Consider the following 20648-nt stretch of genomic DNA (forward strand, 5'->3'; position numbering starts at 1 on the left):
GATGACCAGATAATCTGTATTAGGTGTTGGTTGTGGGCTAATTTTTGGTTTGGACACTGGGAGAGCTTCCCTGCTCTTCTTCAGATGGTGCCATGGGATGTTTTGCATTCACCTGAGAGCACAGACGGGGCCTTGGTTTAACGTCTTATCCAAAAGACGGCACCTCCGACAGTGCAGCACCCCCTCAGTACTGCAATGGAGTTGCAACCTGGATTATGTGCCCAAGTCTCTGGTGTTGGACTTGAACCCACAACCTTCTGACTTAGAGGCGAGAGTGCTGCCACTGTGCCATGACTGACACTTTTCGCTAAGCTTGTACAAGCTCACCTTTTGACTCGCTTTCTCCTGCACCTCTCTCTCCCCACTCCCCAAACATCAGCTCATTCCTTGAGCCAAATCAGAAATACTGGCAGTGATTAGATGATTCAGGATTAAAGTAAATGTCAGGTTAACCACCCTAACGGGCAAAATATGGGATATAATACAGGTTTCCCAGTGAGCTGGAAGACTGGATTTATCAGAGGCATTAATGTGGAGGAAGACGACCATCTTGCTCAACTGGAACAAAAAGTGGACTCCCTACTCAACAGCGAAGAGTCATTTCACAGAAATTTAACAACCTCATTGATTACAGCAGGATGAGCATAGTAACAATTGCAAATGAAGGAAATGGCTGAGGGAAGAATGCCCCGCAGCCAATTGTCATATATGCAACAACAACTTGCATTTATATCGCGCCTTTAATGTAGTAAAACATCCCAAGGTACTTCTCGGTAGTTTTATCAAACAAAATTTGACACCGAGCCACATAACGAGATATTAGGACAGATGACCAAAAGCTTGGTCAAAAAGGTAGGTTTTCTGAAGCATCTTAAAGGAGGAGAGAGAGGTGGAGAGGCAGAGAGGTTTAGGAAAGTAATTACATAGCTTAGGGCCGAGGCAACTGAAGGCACGGCCACCAATGGTGGAGCGATTCAAATCGGGGATACACAGGGGTTTAGAACTGATGGAGCGCAGAGATCTCGGAGGACTGGAGGAGGTTACAGAGTTAGGGAGGGGTAAGGCCATGGAGGGATTTGAAAACAAGGATGAGAATTTTAAAATCAAAGCATTGACAGACCGAAAGCCAATGTAGGTCAGTGAGTACAGGGCTGCAGGGTGAACGAGACTTGGTGCGAGTTAGGATACAGGCAACAGAGTTTTGGATGAGCTCAAGTTTATGGAGGGTGCAAGATGGTAGGCTGGCCAGAAGAGCATTGGAATAGTCAGGTCTAGAGGTAACAAAGGCATGGAGGAGGGTTTCAGCAGCAGATGAGCTGAGGCAGGTAAGTGTGTTTATATTGCTAAAGTGTTTCTGCACTGCTGCTGCAATTTTAAACCTGCCCAGTTTATGTTGCGGTCTTGTCTTTACGACGGCTAAATCCACATTAAAATAACTTTGAAGGACAACAATGCAGCAAGACGACATATTTGGGGGAATTCACAATTCCAGTGGGGAGTCTCATCCGTCAGAAATTCAGGTGTTCTAGCACATGATTTTCTGTCCACTAATGGTCAGAAACTGTATAGCGTGCACCTGAATTTCTGATAGTCACTTCCAACAGTCTGGACTGCCTACCGAGAGCACAAATTTGGAAAATTAACCTTCCCTAACCCATTGACTGCCCTGTGTTCATTTTGCTTTTCCACCATACAATTGCACCAATTCGGGCCTGATTTTTGTGAGCCCACTCTTGTGTTGCATCAAATTATATTGCCCAAGTTCAGCACATTAACTGAACTGTTCGCAAAGAAAAACTGCTCTTGTGTGTTTAATGGGTTTTTTTTCACTTCACTCTTCATTATGCCACCTCCAACAGCACTGCATCCTGTTTTTCATTCATGAATTCTTGGCAAGTATGACTATCAGCTGTTTGTATCCTAGGCAGAAGGTAGCTTGTTATGCCTTAGGTTATTACCACATATGGAACCAAGATCCTCCAAGGTGCCAACAGAGTTACAAGGTTCCTTTATGCGTTTCTAGCAGCTAGTATAAAAGCTGGCTTCATGGAGATTTTCACCGTATTTTAAAATACATTTGCATTAAAGTGTCTGCTGAGAGGGGGAAAAATCATGAGGATTATTTTAAGGGAGTTAGGTTAAAGTCTCTTCTTGAGAATCCATTACCGTAGTAAGACTAAGACAGTTGGTAGAGCTACTACCAAATCCCATTGTCTCGATTTGGCACAAGTATATTATGAATAAATTGGTTATTAGCTATCTGTTTATATTTTTGCTTATAAATGCTAAAAAAAAGCGCCTCTTGATGGCCCACTGAATTTATCCAGTGAACAGCGAAGCCATACAGATCAGAAAGGACCCACATTCAATCCTCGATCTGCACTGTTAGCTGACCTCATCTTGGGGGTTGGGTCGTGGTAGTTACAATTGACCAGTGCCCTGGATTAAGAAGGGGAAAATCAACCAGAGTTTGTGCTCCCGAATGTAATCCAATGACTCCCCTGCTGCACGTGAACGTCTATGGGCGTTGGATAAGGGCAGGATCAGGCTCAGCTGTACTGGTGAATATCCTGCGAGCACTCTCTGTCAAGGCTCCCATGTGTGTAATGGCCATTTGGATGAAATACCAGAATACAATTGGCACCCGTGAAACAAAACCCACCAAGAAGTCAGCACCTCTGAGAGAAGGGGTGACAAAATTGGCAAGAAGGAAAATAAACTAAAAGTAATATTTTGTAAAGTTTGTCCAAATCTAGCAAACACTTTTTTTTCAAAGTTCTGTATGCTGTGAGAAATTAAAATGTTTGTTTGTTCCCCAAAGGAGTATATAAAAAGTTATTTGCTTCCTGACTAACTAATGCTTTTGGCGTACCCTGAATGAGTGCCTTGTTTAGATTCCCAAGTGTCTCTCTGATAATCTGTTTGCAACATCAGTCCAGATGGTTTTAACTTTAACCACAAAGTAACTGCAGCACTCAACAAATGCAGTATAATGTTGTGAAAGAGTCTTGGTAATTGAAAAGGTTACATACTCTAGAATGCATTTAATCTAAGCTGGCACTTCAGCGGGTACTGAGGGGGTGCTGCATTGTTTTTAGCGCTGTAGGCTCCCTGATGCTGAATTTATTCAGTGAATAGCTGAATAGTACAGATTGAGTAGTGGCACTACAGTTAATTTCAATGCTCTGGATTAGGAAGGAGGAAATCATTACATGGAAATTACAACTCAGAACCAGGCCATTCGGCCCAACTGGTCTATGCCAGTGTTAATGCTGCACACGAGCCTCCTTGCACCCTACCAGCATAACCATTTATTCCTTTCTTCCTCATGTACTTATCTAGCTTCTCCTTAAATGCATCTATGCTATTTGCCTCAATTACTCCATGTGGTAGCAAGTTCCACATTCTCACCACCAATATTCCCTGTAATTTCTTTTTGGTGCACGAGCCCTTTAACTGGCTGGGTGGCCCATTCAATTTTTCGCACATGCACAGTTATTTACATTGAAAATTCCACGAGCGGCCTGCAGCTCAGCAGGAACATTGCTCACCACTCCCTGGGTAAAGAAGTTTCCCCTGAATTCTTACTGGATTTATTAGTGACTATCTTACATTTATGACCCTAGTTTTGGATTCCCCCACAAATGGAAACATTTTCTCTACGTCTGAAATCAGCCTGTTGTGAGTGAAATCCAGTGACTCCCGTGTCCCCAACTGCACATCCTTTAGATAGAATGTTAAACCAAAGCCCCATCTGCTTGTTCAAGATTGTTAAAGATCCCATGGCACTGTTTGAAGAAGAGCAGGGAGTTCTTTCAGTGTCTTGGTTAACATTCCTCCCTCAGCAATCACCAAAAGCTGGTCATTAATCTCATTTCCTGTTTGTGGGATCTTACTGTGTGCAAATTGGCTGCTGTGTTTAACATAAGAACATAAGAAATAGGAGCAGGAGTAGGCCAATCGGCCCCTCGAGCCTGCTCCGCCATTCAATAAGATCATGGCTGATCTGATCCTAACCGCCAATCCACTATCACAGAACCATCTCCTGAATCTAACAGAATTAGACACACGAAATAGGAGCAGGATCAGGCTACACGGCCCCTGGGCCCGCTCCGCTACCCACAGGGCCATGACCGATCCGAACTGAGACTCATGTCCAAATTCCTGCCCGCTCCCCATAACCCTTAATTCCCTTTACTTCTAGGAAACTGTCTATTTCTGTTTTAAATTTATGTAATGATGTAGCTTCTACAGCTTTTTGGGGCAGCATATTCCATGGACCTACCACCCTCTGAGTGAAGTAGTTCCTCCTCATCTCAGTTTTGAAAGAGCAGCCCCTTATTCTAAGACTATGCCCCCTAGTTCTAGTTTCACCCATCATCGGGAACATCTTCCCTGCATCCACCCGATCCAACCCCTTCACAATCTTATATGTTTCAATAAGATCGCCTCTCATTCTTCTGAACTCCAATGAGTAGAGTCCCAATCTACTCAACCTCTCCTCATATGTCCATCCCCTCATCCCCGGGATTAACCGAGTGAACCTTCTTTGTACTGACTCGAGAGCAAGTATGTCCTTTCTCAAGTATGGACACCAAAACTGTATGCAGTATTCCAGGTGCGGTCTCACCAATACCTTGTACAACTGAAGCAATACCTCCCTATTTTTATATTCTATCCCCCTAGCAATGAAAGCCAACATTCCATTGGCCTTCTTAATCACTTGCTGCACCTGCATACTAACCTTTTGAGTTTCGTGCACCAGGACCCCCAGATCCCTTTGTACTTCAGTACTTTCCAGTTTCTTGCCATTAAGATAATAACTTGCTCTACGATTTTTCCTGCCAAAGTGCATAACCTCACACTTTCCAGTATTGTATTCCATCTGCCAAATCTCTGCCCACTTACTTAGCCTGTCTATGTCCCCTTGAAGGTTTTTTATGTCCTCCTCACTCACTACTTTCCCCCACATCTTAGTATCATCTGCAAACAACAACAGTGAATATACTTTGAAAGTAATTAATTGCATGTCCAGTGCCTTAGGATGTCTTAAGGATGTGAAAGGATGCTACATAAATGCAAGTTCTTTCTTGAATAGAAATAGAATGTAACAAAAACAGTATTTACCCTAGCCCCACCCCAAACACTCCTTTCAAATTTTATTTTATTTTCTCTTTTTAGGACGCTGGGCTAAGCATTGTTCTCCATCCACAAAGATAGACAGGTCATGTGCTGCTCAGCCTCTGGCAGTACAGCTGCTAGGAGGTGTTGGAGAGTGATCCTGGTAAACTCAGCACTCAGTTTCCTCTCCCTGAAGAAGTTCCCATATCCTAGACACTCCTCCTTTGCCTAATACCAAGGCTGTGATCAAGCTCTCACCATCTAAGAAAGTGCAGGTGCAAGCCTTTACATTCCCCCTCTTTAGCATAGCATGTTGGAGCAGTAACATACTGCACCACCACATTGCCATGTTTTAATGCTAGATGCATACAACAGAGTACAGCTGTGATAAAAACAGAGATTTCAAGTATTTGGTCTTGTTCATTGACAAACAAAAGCCTTGAACGTATACTAAAATACCAAAAAGTAACAGACATCCAATTTAATGTCACATTCAAGCTCTTTGGTGGCCCTGTGGGTAAAGGCACCAACCTGCTTCGTACTGCACCTGAAAGCACCAGGTTCAGTTCCCAGTCTGTGCTGATTGAGCTGATCTCTAACAATTGGTTAATACAATTGGCCTCAGTTCCGCTGCTCTGAGGGGAATGATCAGCCTGCTCCTGATTTTTATGCAGTATCTTTATCTGGAAAGCTTGTATCTCTGGACATTAAGTGGGGACAGGATCAGACTTAACTGTAATCCTTTTCTAGTTGAATAGCCTGATGTCACTCTGTGTTTCGGCTTACACATCAAATATGGATACTTGGGTAAAGTTCTGAAGGAACCCTAATGACCTCGCAAACCGGAGGGTTGATGCATTCAGGAGAGGAGGAAGTTGGCAAAAAAAGAATGTTAAACTGTGTTTAAACTCCGTACGAAGATTTACCACTCATGTTCTGTACAGATATTTTAGACTGCTATAGAATGTTGAGGTGCAGATGCAGCAGTTCCTGTAACCCTGGAATAAACATGGGGGGGGGGGGTCGGGCGTCGGTGACTTAACTGTTAGAAGTCTTGTGGTATTGCTCAGTCATAACTTGCAGAGGATGGATAGCCTACCCATGTCTCTTTCGTGTTGTGGAGGCTGACCTCATCAAACCATTGGTGTGTATGGCTTGGACTGTACTGAGGAGAAAAGAAACAACTGAGTTTTTTCTTCACTGCCTTCCAAACAGAGTGACTTTATTTCACAACTGGGCAAAGATGGGTTTTCTAGAATACTGGAATTATTGATGGTGGCAAGTAGGGCCAAAATTTCTTATGAATATTTTTGTGTTCACAAGGTGAATGATGCCGGTACTGGGCAATTAAATACAATTCCATTTAGGGCACTAAATATGAACATCAAATATTTTCAAAGATCAAAATGAAAATCTGAAATAAAAACAGAAAATGTTGGAAATATACATCAGATCCATTAGTATCTGAAAAGCTGCTCAGGGAGAGACCCTTCATCAGAACTAGAAAAGGAAAGTAGGCGAGCTTCATTATAATAACAGAAAATGCTAGAGCTGTGGAGAGAGAAACAGAGTTAACGTTTCAGGTCGATTACCTTTCATCAGAACTTCTTTATAGGGCAGTTACAAACAAAGAGGGAAGAGGTGAACAGATTATAACATAACCAGCTAAAGAGTAAACTTCCTCCTATCTTGCTCACACAATGTACTGAACCTCAGAGGAACACTTCCTGCTAGATCATTGTGATTTTTTACTCCCATTTTCTATCCTTGTGGCTTCTGAGATTGACAATTTAGTTTTAATTTTGCCAAATTGTGCTATGGGCCCTCTACTAGGACACCAGACTCAGATGATCCTAGTTAATAGCAACAAAAACAGAAAACATTGGAAATGCTCAGCAAGGCAGGCAACATCTGTCGGGAGAACACAAGTCGGCGTGTCAGTTATTGAATCCCTTGTCAGAACTGACCACTAGCTTTTTACATGATGCACCCTTACCACCATCAAAAGATTTCCATTGCACCAGACTGGGCAGTATTCATTCACAATCCCAGAGATTAAAGGACAAAACGCAATCCTACCATTCCCAGGGCAAGCTTTCTTGAGGATTCTTCTCCAAGTGTTTCTAACAATGTTTGACAGTGTGGGGTCAATTTAAACTAGCCATCCAGTGTAAACTGGGTGATTGGGCAATTAAAAATGAGCAGGTTACTTACCCACTCAGATCGCAACCATTTGCAATGTTAACCTGTAGGTAGATAAGGCACCCGCCTAAAGCAGGTGGAAGTCTCTCAAATTTATGCGAATCGAGGTCCTATTACATCACTAGGACCCCATTGCAGTTTTAACCGGGGCATGAGCAGGGAATCCACCACCCAAAACCTACCCAGAGTTAAAATCAGCACCCTGGTGCTTGCATTCTATGAAGAATCATATCTAGTTTGGCAGCTCACTAGGTATGCCACAAGAAACCACTTTTTAAGCAAGGCCAAGGTTCCTGTACCTTATCAAAGGTGACACAAAAAAGGAGGGATTCCTGCTCACTCTTTGCATTGTGTATCAGAATTACCCCAAGTCAAAACCAAGAACTTGAGGGTATCACAAGTGAACTCTGCTCCAATCCTAGGAATAGAATTCAAAAGCAGAAAAGTTATGTTAAACTTATGTAGAACCTTGGTTAGACCACACTTAGAGTACTGTACACAGTTCTGGCCTCCATATTACGAAAAGAATATTGAAGCACTGGAAAAAGTGCAATAAGGATTTACAAGGATGAAACCAGAACTGAGGGGTTCTCACTATCAGGAAAGACTTAACAAGCTGGGGTTCTTTTCTCTAGAAAAGAGAAGACTGAGAGATGACCTGATAGAGGTCTTTAAAATTATGATGGAGTTCGCTAGGGTAGACGTAGAGAAGATGTTTCCACTTGTGGGGAGTCCAAAACTAGGGGCCATAAATATAAGATAGTCACTAATAAATCCAATAAGGAATTCAAGAAAAACTTCTTCACTCAGAGAGCGGTGAGAATGTGGAGCTCGCTACTACATGGAGTGGTTGAGTCGAATACCCTAGATGCATTTACATGAGGGAGAAAGGAACAGAAAGATATGTTGATAGGGTGAGATGAAGTAAGATGGGAGGAGGCTCGTGTGGAGCATTAACACCAGCACAGACCAGTTGGGCCGAATGGCCTGTTTCTGTGCTGTAAATATAAACGCCCAAATTGGTATCCCGGTTGTACATTGTTGTAAGTGAGAAATTGCAGCATATCTTTCCTAGAACTTTAGCAGAATTGACAATAGCATGCCTGGATCATAGTTATCAGGATCTAACTGTATTCCTTTTTATAGATAAGCAGAATGTTTGCTGCTTCTTATTCAAACAGTACAACCCTGGTTGATGGGATCAGCTGAAGCAGCTGATCCCGAGAGCAGCTATTTTCCCAGAAAGTGCTTTTGTATCTTGAGTGCCTTTGTCATTGAGAGCAGTAGTTTTTCTAAGATGAACCTTTTGTAAGTAGTTGTATTTTGACAGATCTTTTGGTATCTGATCTTGGCTTAAAGATAACCTTACAATAAACACAGCATTCAGTAACTCCACCTTCTCATGGGATGTGACTCTGCCCATCACAATAGGACAGGCCCGATGTTGGAATCTTCGATGGCCTTCCACTAGTCTAATCGTAGCCAGAGAATCACCTGCAACGGCTTCTCTTCCTGCTCCCGCATCATTACCTCTGGTGTCCCCCAAGGATCTATTCTTGGCCCCCTCCTATTTCTCATCTACATGTTGCCCCTTGGCGACATCATCCGAAAACGCAGCGTCAGTTTCCACTTGTACGCTGACCTCACTACCTCCTCTCGCGACCCCTCCACGGTCTCTAAATTGTCAGACTGCCTGTCCGGCATACAGTTCTGGATGAGCAGAAATTTTCTCCAATTAAATATCGGGAGGACCGAATCCATTGTTTTCGGTCCCCGCCACAAACTCCGTTCCCTAGCCACTGACTCCATCCCTCTCCCGAACATCTGTCTGAGGCTGAACCACACTGTTCACAACCTTGGTGTCATATTTTACCCTGAAATGAGCTTCCAACCACATATCCACAGCATAACAAAGACCGCCTACTTCCATCTCTGTAACGTCGCCCGCCCTTGCCTCAGCTCATCCGCTGCTGAAACCCTCATCCATGCCTTTGTTACCTCTAGACTTGACTATTCCAAAGCACTCCTGGCTGGCCTCCTACATTCTACCCTACGTAAACTTGAGGTCATCCAAAACACGACTGCCCGTGTCCTAACTCGCACCAAGTCCCGTTCGCCCATCACCCCTGCGCTCGCTGACCTACATTGGCACCTGGTTAAGCAGCGCCTCGATTTCAAAATTCTCATCCTTGTTTTCAAGCCCCTCCCTATCTCTGTAATCTCCTTCAGCTCCACAACCCTCCGAGATATCTGTGCTCCTCTAATTCTGTCCTCCTGAGCATCCCTGATTATAATCGCTCAACCATTGGTGGCCATGCCTTCTGATGCCTAGGCCCTAAGCTCTGGAATTCCCTGCCTAAACCTCTCCACCTCACTACCTCTCTTTCCTCCTGTAAGACGCTCCTTAAAACCTACCTCTTTGAGCAAGCTTTTGGTCACCTGCCCTAATTTCTCCTTTGGTGGCTCGGTGTCAAATTTTTTGTCTTATAACACTCCTGTGCAGCATCTTGGGACGTTTTACTATGTTAAAGGTGCTATATAAATACAAGCTGCTGTTGTTGTTGTCTTCGGAATCTATCTGAACCTTATACGGTTGGGAGCTGAAACTTGTAGTTAAGCAGGTGACAGGATATTTTGCTATTGGAATTTGATACGAAAATAGAGTTCCTTGTCTCTTTGCTTTTCCTTAACTACCAAAGCATTTCTGCTTTTTGGCTGGCATTGCAGCACATCTTTCATCAAACCAGGGCCAGGAGCCAGTGCCACTGCTTAGCTGTTTGAATGCAATGTGCCACTCTGCACCATGTTCTATCACCTGTTAATCATCTGGTTCTTCTGACTGATGCCTGTTTGAGATTGCAGCTTCTGGTTAGAGACTGTTCTAACTAGCAAAGTAGTGCACTCCAGCAATGTTACTTTCTAGCTAAAGCAAAAATACTGCGGATACTGGAAATCTGAAATAAAAACAGAAAATGCTGGAAGCACTCAGCAGGTCAGGCAGCATCTGCGGAGAGAGAAACAGAGCTAAAGTTTCAGGTCGGTAACCTTTTATCAGAACTGGGTCAGCGACCTGAAACGTTAACTCTGTTTCTCTCTCCACAGATGCTGCCTGACCTGCTGAGTGTTTCCAGCATTTTCTGTTTTTCATAGAATCATAGAGCACAGAAGGAGGCCATTCTGTGCATTGTGTCTGTGCCGGCTCTTTGAAAGAGCTATCCAATTAGACCCGCTCACCTCATTCCCCATAGCCCTGGAAATTTCTCCTTTCAAAAGGGAATTGAATATATTCTTGAAAAGTTACTGTTGAATCTGCTTCCACCACCTTTTCAGACTGTGCATTCCAGATCATCATAACTCGCTGACTAAAAAAACATTCTCCTCATCTCCCCCCCTGTATTTTTTGCCAATTACCTTAAATCTGTGACCTCTGGTTACTGACTCTCCTACCCGTGGAAATCGTTTCTCCCTATCTACTCTATTTTTACTTTATAACTAGTTGCTTCGAGCTAAAAATTAGAGCCACAGCAGTAATGATCCCAGCAATTTTCCCTCCTTCAGAGCAAATGTGGGAGTGAGGGAAGAGGAATCAAACCTACATCACACCACTCCATGACACCAAATGTTGGTGGTACAGTGAATTATGGCACAAGTAGCGCATCACTATTATCCACAGAAATAAATCAGTGCACACAACCGTACGGATCAGTAAAAATATCCTGACTTATATTTAAAGGTTTATATAATAATAGTTATAAAATTGCTTCAAACAGGGCAACAAAGTGGAAGGTCTAGTTGGCAGGTAGTTTTTTCAGTCGTAAAGAAACGGTTGCCATCGCTTTAGCACAGCATGCGCATAACTCTGGGATTTCAGTGTGACAGTCATTGCCTTCAAAAAGAGCTGAGTTTTCCTTTACGTTTGTTTCAGACTTTAGTGATCAGTTGCTTGAGGTTGTTGGCCTGGAAGGTGCCATGGAGATGGGGCAGATTTACACCGGACTGAAGAGTGCTGGGAAGCGCCTGGCTCAGTGTTCCTGCGTCACCATCAGGTAGTTGTCCAAATATATCTGTTTGCTCATGACTTCCACATCAGTTTGTTCAGATGAGCTGATCCCATTAGAGCTTTTACACAACCCTATGTTACAACCTGCCCCCCACACCACCATTGTTCTGGTTACTAGTCAGCCATGAAAAATGTGCATAGCACAGAAAACTCCCCTTCTGTGAATACAAAGCTAACCGCATGTAATTATTTACAGAACAACTAAGCTGCTGCCTATGCAGATTGATGGGGAGCCCTGGATGCAGCCTCCTTGTACTGTAAGTGTGAATTCTACCTATTTCTGTAGCTGTGCTATCATGTGACAATATAAGTACATCTACTTTCTCCTACTTGGCAGCATTGCCTCCCCTTTGTGTTACTTAATGTTTAGTTAAAAATACTGTTATAATGTTAAATGGCAATCATGAAATATCTTGTCAAACAATTTCTTTCTACATTTTCCACCAATTGTTTTCCTCCCATAAGCATCAGCTTAGCTCAATTGGACGAACACTTGCCACTGAGTCAAAGTTTGTAGGTTCAAGCCCCACTCCAGGACTTGAGGACATAATCAAGGCTGACTATTCAGTGCAATACTGAGGTAGTGCTGCAGTCAGATGAGAGGTTAAACCATGGTATGTCCGATCAAGTGGATGTAAAAGGTTCCTGAGGATTATTCGAAGAAGAGCTGGGAGTTTTGCTGGCGTCCTGACCAACATTCCTCCCTCAAGCAACACCACCAAAAAATAGATTAACTGGTGTTTCGTCCATTTGCTGTTTGTGGGATCTTGCTGTGCACAAGTTTACTGCCAGGTTTGCCTACATAAGCTCAGTGGTTATAATTAATTGGCTGTGAAGCACTGTGGAACATTCTGAGGATGTGAAAGGCTTTATATAAGCGCAAGTTCTTTTTTTCTCCTTTCTTTCCTGCAGTGTTAACTCCTTGCTGGGATATGGTTCCATGGTGCGGCTGCTGTAGGAGAGCTAGAATTGACCTTCGCACCCTGGGTTAAGGAGGAGAAAGTCAGCCAGGGCTCCTGCCCCTGATCATATTAACAATCCCTGTTTGGATCCTGGGTGAAAGCAGGATCAGGCCTGTCTGTGATGCCCACTTTCCCCCATCCCCACAGTTGAATAGTTTGCCGTCGATAACAATGGCCACTTGGGCGAGGGCCATCAGTGTCCATGGAACAGTATAAAGAGTCAGCACCTTTAGGAGGGGAGAAAACTAGTGAGGGAGATTTTTAAAAGTGTCAATTTCTCCAGCTCAGCTAGCATGGACAACTTTACAGAATCCCATTGACTGTTCAGGAAGACCTTCCAATTTCTCTTGTCACAGATACTCAAAATACAAGAAGACTCATGGACAGAGTAAAAGACGCATATCGCTGAGCCTTGGTTCAGGAGAGTATACTTAAAAAAAAACAAGGTGCAAGTACAAATAGCTGCAAAACAGACCGCCAGCAAGCATTTAACATGGCAGACCATTTCATTTGTTAATGTTCCTAAACTCAGTAAAGACTTTGAAATGAATGGGTGATTTAGCTCAATAAAAATGGTTGCTCACCTCAGTAACGTGCCTTAGTGCTCGCCTCAGTCCGTGCCTTAGTGCTCGCCTCAGTCCATGCCTTAGTGCTCACCTCAGTCCGTGCCTTAGTGCTCGCCTCAGTACGTGCCTTAGTGCTCGCCTCAGTACGTGCCTTAGTGCTCGCCTCAGTCCGTGCCTTAGTGCTCGCCTCAGTCCGTGCCTTAGTGCTCGCCTCAGTACGTGCCTTAGTGCTCGCCTCAGTCCGTGCCTTAGTGCTCGCCTCAGTCCGTGCCTTAGTGCTCGCCTCAGTCCGTGCCTTAGTGCTCGCCTCAGTCCGTGCCTTAGTGCTCGCCTCAGTACGTGCCTTAGTGCTCGCCTCAGTACGTGCCTTAGTGCTCGCCTCAGTACGTGCCTTAGTGCTCGCCTCAGTACGTGCCTTAGTGCTCGCCTCAGTACGTGCCTTAGTGCTCGCCTCAGTACGTGCCTTAGTGCTCGCCTCAGTACGTGCCTTAGTGCTCGCCTCAGTACGTGCCTTAGTGCTCGCCTCAGTACGTGCCTTAGTGCTCGCCTCAGTACGTGCCTTAGTGCTCGCCTCAGTACGTGCCTTAGTGCTCGCCTCAGTACGTGCCTTAGTGCTCGCCTTAGTAACGTGCCTTAATGCTCGCCTCAGTCCGTGCCTTAGTGATTCACCTTAGTAACGTGCCTTAATGCTCGCCTCAGTCCGTGCCTTAGTGCTCGCCTCAGTACGTGCCTTAGTGCTCACCTTAGTAACGTGCCTTAGTGCTCGCCTCAGTTCGTGCCTTAGTGCTCGCCTCAGTACGTGCCTTAGTGCTCGCCTCAGTACGTGCCTTAGTGCTCGCCTCAGTACGTGCCTTAGTGCTCGCCTCAGTACGTGCCTTAGTGCTCGCCTCAGTACGTGCCTTAGTGCTCGCCTTAGTAACGTGCCTTAATGCTCGCCTCAGTCCGTGCCTTAGTGATTCACCTTAGTAACGTGCCTTAATGCTCGCCTCAGTCCGTGCCTTAGTGCTCGCCTCAGTACGTGCCTTAGTGCTCACCTTAGTAACGTGCCTTAGTGCTCGTCTCAGTACGTACCTTAGTGCTCGCCTTAGTTACACGCCTTAGTGCTCGCCTCAGTACGTGCCTTAGTGCTCGCCTTAGTTACACGCCTTAGTGCTCGCCTCAGTACGTGCCTTAGTGCTCGCCTCAGTACGTGCCTTAGTGCTCGTCTCAGTCCGTGCCTTAGTGCTCGCCTCAGTCCGTGCCTTAGTGCTCGCCTCAGTACGTGCCTTAGTGCTCGTCTTAGTACGTGCCTTAGTGCTCGCCTCAGTACGTGCCTTAGTGCTCGCCTCAGTACGTGCCTTAGTGCTCGTCTCAGTCCGTGCCTTAGTGCTCGCCTCAGTCCGTGCCTTAGTGCTCGCCTCAGTACGTGCCTTAGTGCTCGTCTTAGTACGTGCCTTAGTGCTCGCCTCAGTACGTGCCTTAGTGCTCGCCTCAGTACGTGCCTTAGTGCTCGTCTTAGTACGTGCCTTAGTGCTCGCCTCAGTCCGTGCCTTAGTGCTCGCCTCAGTACGTGCCTTAGTGCTCGTCTTAGTACGTGCCTTAGTGCTCGCCTCAGTACGTGCCTTAGTGCTCGCCTCAGTACGTGCCTTAGTGCTCACCTCAGTACGTGCCTTAGTGCTCGCCTCAGTACGTGCCTTAGTGCTCGCCTCAGTACGTGCCTTAGTGCTCGCCTCAGTACGTGCCTTAGTGCTCGCCTCAGTACGTGTCTTAGTGCTCGCCTCAGTACGTGCCTTAGTGCTCGCCTTAGTGCTCGTCTTAGTACGTGCCTTAGTGCTCGCCTCAGTACGTGCCTTAGTGCTCGCCTCAGTATGTGCCTTAGTGCTCGTCTTAGTACGTGCCTTAGTGCTCGCCTCAGTACGTGCCTTAGTGCTCGCCTCAGTCCGTGCCTTAGTGCTCGCCTCAGTCCGTGCCTTAGTGCTCGCCTCAGTCCGTGCCTTAGTGCTCGTCTTAGTACGTGCCTTAGTGCTCGCCTCAGTCCGTGCCTTAGTGCTCGCCTCAGTACATGCCTTAGTGCTCACCTCAGTACGTGCCTTAGTGCTCGCCTCAGTACGTGCCTTAGTGCTCACCTCAGTCCGTGCCTTAGTGCTCGCCTCAGTACGTGCCTTAGTGCTCGCCTCAGTACATGCCTTAGTGCTCGCCTCAGTACGTGCCTTAGTGCTCGCCTCAGTACGTGCCTTAGTGCTCGCCTCAGTACGTGCCTTAGTGCTCGCCTCAGTACGTGCCTTAGTGCTCGCCTCAGTACGTGCCTTAGTGCTCACCTCAGTCCGTGCCTTAGTGCTCGCCTCAGTACATGCCTTAGTGCTCGCCTCAGTACATGCCTTAGTGCTCAATTTAGTGCTCACTTTAGTACTCACCATAGTGCTCGCCTTAGTACCGGCAGCTGAAACTTCTGCTGTTCTTCCGACTCCCGTAAACTTTTTTGCAGATGACCAATAACAGAACACGTCTGTGGGGGGGGAATCTGCATATGGGGTTGGGATAAGATCACGTGACTTAGAGAGCATACAGCTCCTGGAGGGATGTTACTCATACTCCCCGAATAAATGTTTAGGGCTTCCTTTAGACAGATGGGGGATAAAATTCAACTTCAGCGGGGGCACAAAATGATGGTAGCGGGTCGGCTGCCCGTTATACATCCCGCCCAACTTCATTTCCATTGGCTACCCCCACGGAGGATAAATGTAATTAAAAATCAGCAATGGCCCATTGATAATTTGAAATCCTGTACTGTCTAATATTTTGAGTAGTGAAAGTCATTTTTCATCAAAGTGCGTTTTATTTTGTCTGCCAAATTATTTTCTTTAAACATTTTACTTTTTCTTTAAAAAAACAAGTTGCCTAATTCTACATTTAATCCCCCCTTTTGGATTTCTCTCAGCACACCACTCCTAGCAACCTGTTCCCAGACTTCTGCCAAATCTGGTCTGGATCTGACCACTAGGACATGTGCAAGAGCAGCCCTGGGGTGTGGGGAAGCAGATTACCATCTGCTCAGTGCCTCACCTTGCTGGCACAGTCAAGGTCGGGAGTTACCATGTGGGGAATCATGGGCATTAACCCATAGCCCACCACTCCATGCACAGCACATTAAGGAATTTGGTGCTGCCGGCACAGAGCTTCATGTGAATGTAGGTGGGAGGTCAGCAATGCCCAGTTCGCGGCCACACAATTTTCCGTTAATTAAAAGTGATCAGTGGAAAATTGTGAGGCACACTGACTTGTGCACTCAGAATTCCCAATATATGCTGTTGTCGCATGAAGCTTTGCACCAAGAGAAAGGAGTTGCAAAATATACCCCAGGGGCATTTACCTGCTCCCCCTTTCTACTACCTTTTATTAACAGTGTTAAAGTGAATATTAGGTGGAGTAATGGAAATATGTAAATCACTGTTATTTTCTTGTTTGCAATTTCCTTTGGGAATAATACCCCCCCAACCACACTGTTGGAACAGAACAGCTACAGTAATGCTCCGACGTTCTGTGCAGACTCTGTTTGCTTTTGCTCGAGCTTTTTATTTACTGTCAACTAACAATTCTGAATTTATTTTTAGTAAATCACAAATACAGACAGATGATTTTAAAAAAATGACCTTTCTGATTATGCAGATTTTGGAGCAAAACAGGAATGGAACATCAGACTTTTTATAATTGGAAACCAATTATTCCATTATCAAAAATAAAAACAGAAAAATGCTGGAAATACACAGTGTCTCAGTCAGTATCTGTAAAGAGAAAAGACAAGTTATCTTTCAGGGGTTTCCTCTGCATCAGACATTGAAAAATTAAGGGGAGGAAAGGGGAGGGAAGCAACTAGCATACCAGTTACTGGGGAGGGAGTTAAATGAATTGCAGACTGCTTAATAGAAAAGCGGGAATATAAAAGATCATCAGTGAGATAACACAAATATATGGAAAGGACAGAAAAATGTGCAAACAGTGGAAGGTGAAAAGACACAAGAGATATCCATATACAAAATCAGCATGAAAAATAAACAGAAAAGAACTGCCGATGCAGCAGATATGAAATTAACAGAAAATGCAAGTAAAATACAGTGGATCTTCCAATCCCGAGAAAAGAAAAAGAAGGAATCCACACCATGGGCTCAGAGCTCTGCTAGCACTGTGCTGTGATGAAGGATTTCTGACCCAAATGCTTACCCTCCCCAAGCAAACACTCCCCCTATCACCAGCATTCACTGCTGTGAAGAAATGGAGGGTGTAACTAAGATCTAAAATTATTAAGTTAATGTTCAGACCCAGCGGCTGCAGACCCATCAGAAAGTTGAGATATTGTTCTTGAAGCTTGCATTGGGCTTCACTTGAGCTGTGTAGGAGGTTGGAGTGGAAATGGGGGGGGGTTAAAATGGCGATCCACATGCAAGTTAGGATCGCACTTCCAGGCAGAATGGAGATGCTCAGTTCTCTATTTTGTGTTTGGTGTACCCAGTCTAGAGGAGACTGCACCCTGAGCAATGAGTACAGTATAATAGAATCATAGAATAGTACAGCACAGAAGGAGGCCATTCGGCCCATCGAGCCTGCGCTGGCTCTTTCGAAGAGCAATCCAGTTAGTCCCACTCCCCCGCTCTTTCCCCGTATTCCTGCAATTTTTTCTCCTTCAAGTATTTATCCAATTCCCTTTTGAAGGCTACTGTTGAATCTGTATCCATCACCCTATCAGGCAGTGCATTCCAAATCCTAATCAGTCGTTACGTAAAAAAGCTTTCCCTCCTGCCGCCTCTAGTTCTTTTGCCAATAATGTTAATTCTGTGCCCTCTGGTTATCAACCCTTTAGCCATTGGAAACAGTTTCTCTTTATTTACTCTATCTAAACCCTTCATGATTTTAAACACCTCTATCAAATCTCCTCTTAGCCTTCTCTGTTTTAAAAGAAAAGAAAGACTTGCATTTATATAGCGCCTTTCACAAATGTTGATTGAGGGATAAATATTGGCCCACGACTTCTTCGAAATAGTGCCACAGGATCTTTTACGTCCACCAGAGAGAGCAGACAGGGCCTCGGTTTAACGTCTCATCCGAAAGACGGCACCTTCGACAATGCAGCATTCTCTCAGTACTGCACTGGAGTGTCAGCCTAGATTTTTGTGCTCAAGTCTCTGGAGTGGGACTTGAACCCACAACCTTCTGACTCAGTGCTACCCAGTGAGCCACAGCTGACACTAGATTAAAGAAATTGCTGTCTCACGTGGAAGGAGTGCTTGCAACCCTGGACAGTAATGTGGGAGGAGCCCTGGACAGTGTGGTGTGGGAGGAGGTGAATGCACAGGCGTTGCGTCTCCTGCGATTGCATGGGAAGGTGCAGAGGAAGGACAGCTGGAAGTAGGGGTGATGGAAGAACGGACAAGGTGACAGAAGATGACTTGGAAAATGCAGAAGCTGGTGGGATGGAAGGTGAGGGTGAAGACAACGATGTGGCCAGACTAGGGGGAAGGTATGAACTGGGAAGTGAGGTGACGTTATCAAGGATCCTTTAGACCACTGTGGTAGGGAGACCTCGGCTGAGGAAAAAGGAGGAAATTTCAGAAGCTCTACTTTGGATAGTAGAATCATCAGAGCAAATGCAATGAAGACAGAGAAACTGGGAGAATGGATGGAGTCCTTACAGGTGTCAGGCAAGGGATCTGAGTTGGATTGGAATGAAGAGTGTTCTGCATATCCTACAAAAAGGCAGGCATAGCTGGCACCCATGCAGGTTCCCACGGTTCCCATAGTTGTTCAAGGTAAGAACAAGTTCAGCCAGGGGAGGAGGGTAGTGGTGGAACAGGTCTAGTTGGGGGCCCAGAGACCACCCTTGTGAGGAATAGCGGTGTAGAGAGACTGGAAATCCATAGTGAAAAGGAGATGAAAGGGGCTGGCGAATAGAGGAGTCACAGACCTAGGTAGGAGGGACTGCACAAGGAAGCCGAGGATAGAGTCTAGAAAATAGAAATATAGTTCAGTGAGACGCGAGCAGGCTTAAACCATCAGTCAGCCAGGTGGGTCGGGGTGGGGGGGGGGGGGAGGTAGAAACGAGCTGTTTGGGGTTGGAGAACAAAGATAATGGAGACTGTAAGGGGAAGATTTGACATCGATAACAGTCTGGGAAACGATGGCATGGAGTTTAGTCATGGTCCAGAGAGAGATAGAAGGGTGTGATATCTTGAGACACAGCATACATATACAACAGCACAACATGGCTTCCAGTAAGAACTGTACTGCACATGGCTTTATTATTATATACATCAGTAGTCCACCAGGTGGCTCTATTATACTTCTTCCTCCTTTATTGAAGAAGTTAATCATAGCAAATAATCATTATACATGACTTGCATGGTATACATAATTCTTGGTATACATTTCTCAAATGGAACCCATTTTATGTTTCCAAATTTTACTATAGAATTTTGTAACACAAACAAAAGATATGAACTTATTTTCCACATTTACAGATTAAACTTAACCACTGGTTTTCTGTTTCGAAGAGGATACCTTCTTTCTTGGACAGAACGTTCAGATATTGTTGTAGGACTTTGACTCATTCTAAGCTGAGCCTGCGGAGAATTTTTCTCCAAGGGCTGACCTTGATCTACATTTGGACTCTCTACACTTTCAGACTGTTTGTCTGCCTGACTCGGGCTCAGACTTAAATTCTGACTTTGCCTTGGACTTGTTTCTGGTACGTCTGATGTAGGATTTGCTACTGGTACTCTACTTGTAACAAGACTATCTGACTCATCAGAATAAATTGAATCATCCCAGCTTTCAACTCCGTCCACATCTGTAGGTAAGATATGATCAATGTGAACAAACCTAATCTTTCCATGATCAAACATCTTGACCAAATATGTGCGAGGGCCACATATCTTCATTACTCTTCCTGGTAACCACTTTAACCATTTATGGTAATAGTTCTTCACTCTAACCTTCTGGTTCAACTTCACACTTCTCTCTCTAACTCTACCTTTATCATGACTCTCTTTCTGCCTTGATTGTTTCTCTTCTACAGACTATGCCAAGTTTGGCTTTAACAACGAGAACCTGGTTCGTTGCTGTTGTTTGAGAAACAACTCTGCTGGTTTCCTACCAGTAGTGGTATGAGGAGTATTCCGATAGGTAATCAGAAACTTTACCAGTTTGTGGTCCAATGACAACTGACGTTTCTTTGGATTTGGATTGGCTTGATGAGAGCACGTTTGACAATTTGTACTGTGCGCTCTGCTGCACCATTTGAAGCAGGGTGGTACGGTGGAACTTTGGTATGTTTCACACTGTTTCTGCTCATGAACTGTGTGAACTCTTCTGAACAAAATTGCAGCCCATTATCAGACACAATTTCTTCTGGGAGGCCGTATGAAGAAAACTTCGCAAATTGTCTAGTGTTTTGCTTGTTGTTATTATCCACATCGGAAACACCTCCACCCACTTCAAGTGACTATCTATCACTATGAACAATTGCTGTCCTTCAAGCTCAGCAAAATCTACATGTAACCTTTCCCAACTCTTAAAGGCCATTTCCATGGCTGTAATGGTACTGATGGTGGTTTCTTGCTTACCGATTGACATGTTGTACACTGATTGACTATGTACTCTATCTCTTTATCTAAACCTGGCCACCATAAGTAACTGCGTGCAAAGCACATTCCCAGGTGCTGGTCATGAAGATCTCCTAACAATTTAGACCTGAACCTATTTGAGATA

The 20648-nt window shown here is 44.9% G+C and overlaps 1 protein-coding gene across 5 annotated transcripts in view; it reads left to right on the plus strand.

Moving 5' to 3' along the window:
- The window catches only part of LOC147120179 (diacylglycerol kinase beta-like), a 752216-nt gene that overhangs the window by 726428 nt on the left and 5140 nt on the right, over positions 1 to 20648 (plus strand). For all 5 annotated transcript variants that reach the window (XM_085985737.1, XM_085985736.1, XM_085985741.1 and 2 more), the window contains 2 exons: positions 11249 to 11369; positions 11580 to 11640. In XM_085985737.1, coding sequence (XP_085841863.1) covers positions 11249 to 11369; positions 11580 to 11640 — 182 coding nt within the window. The remainder of the gene's footprint in view (positions 1 to 11248; positions 11370 to 11579; positions 11641 to 20648) is intronic.

This window comes from Somniosus microcephalus, chromosome 4, assembly GCF_052327205.1.
Source record: "Somniosus microcephalus isolate GS21.2 chromosome 4, FLI_Smic_1.0, whole genome shotgun sequence".
Taxonomy (NCBI): domain Eukaryota; kingdom Metazoa; phylum Chordata; class Chondrichthyes; order Squaliformes; family Somniosidae; genus Somniosus; species Somniosus microcephalus.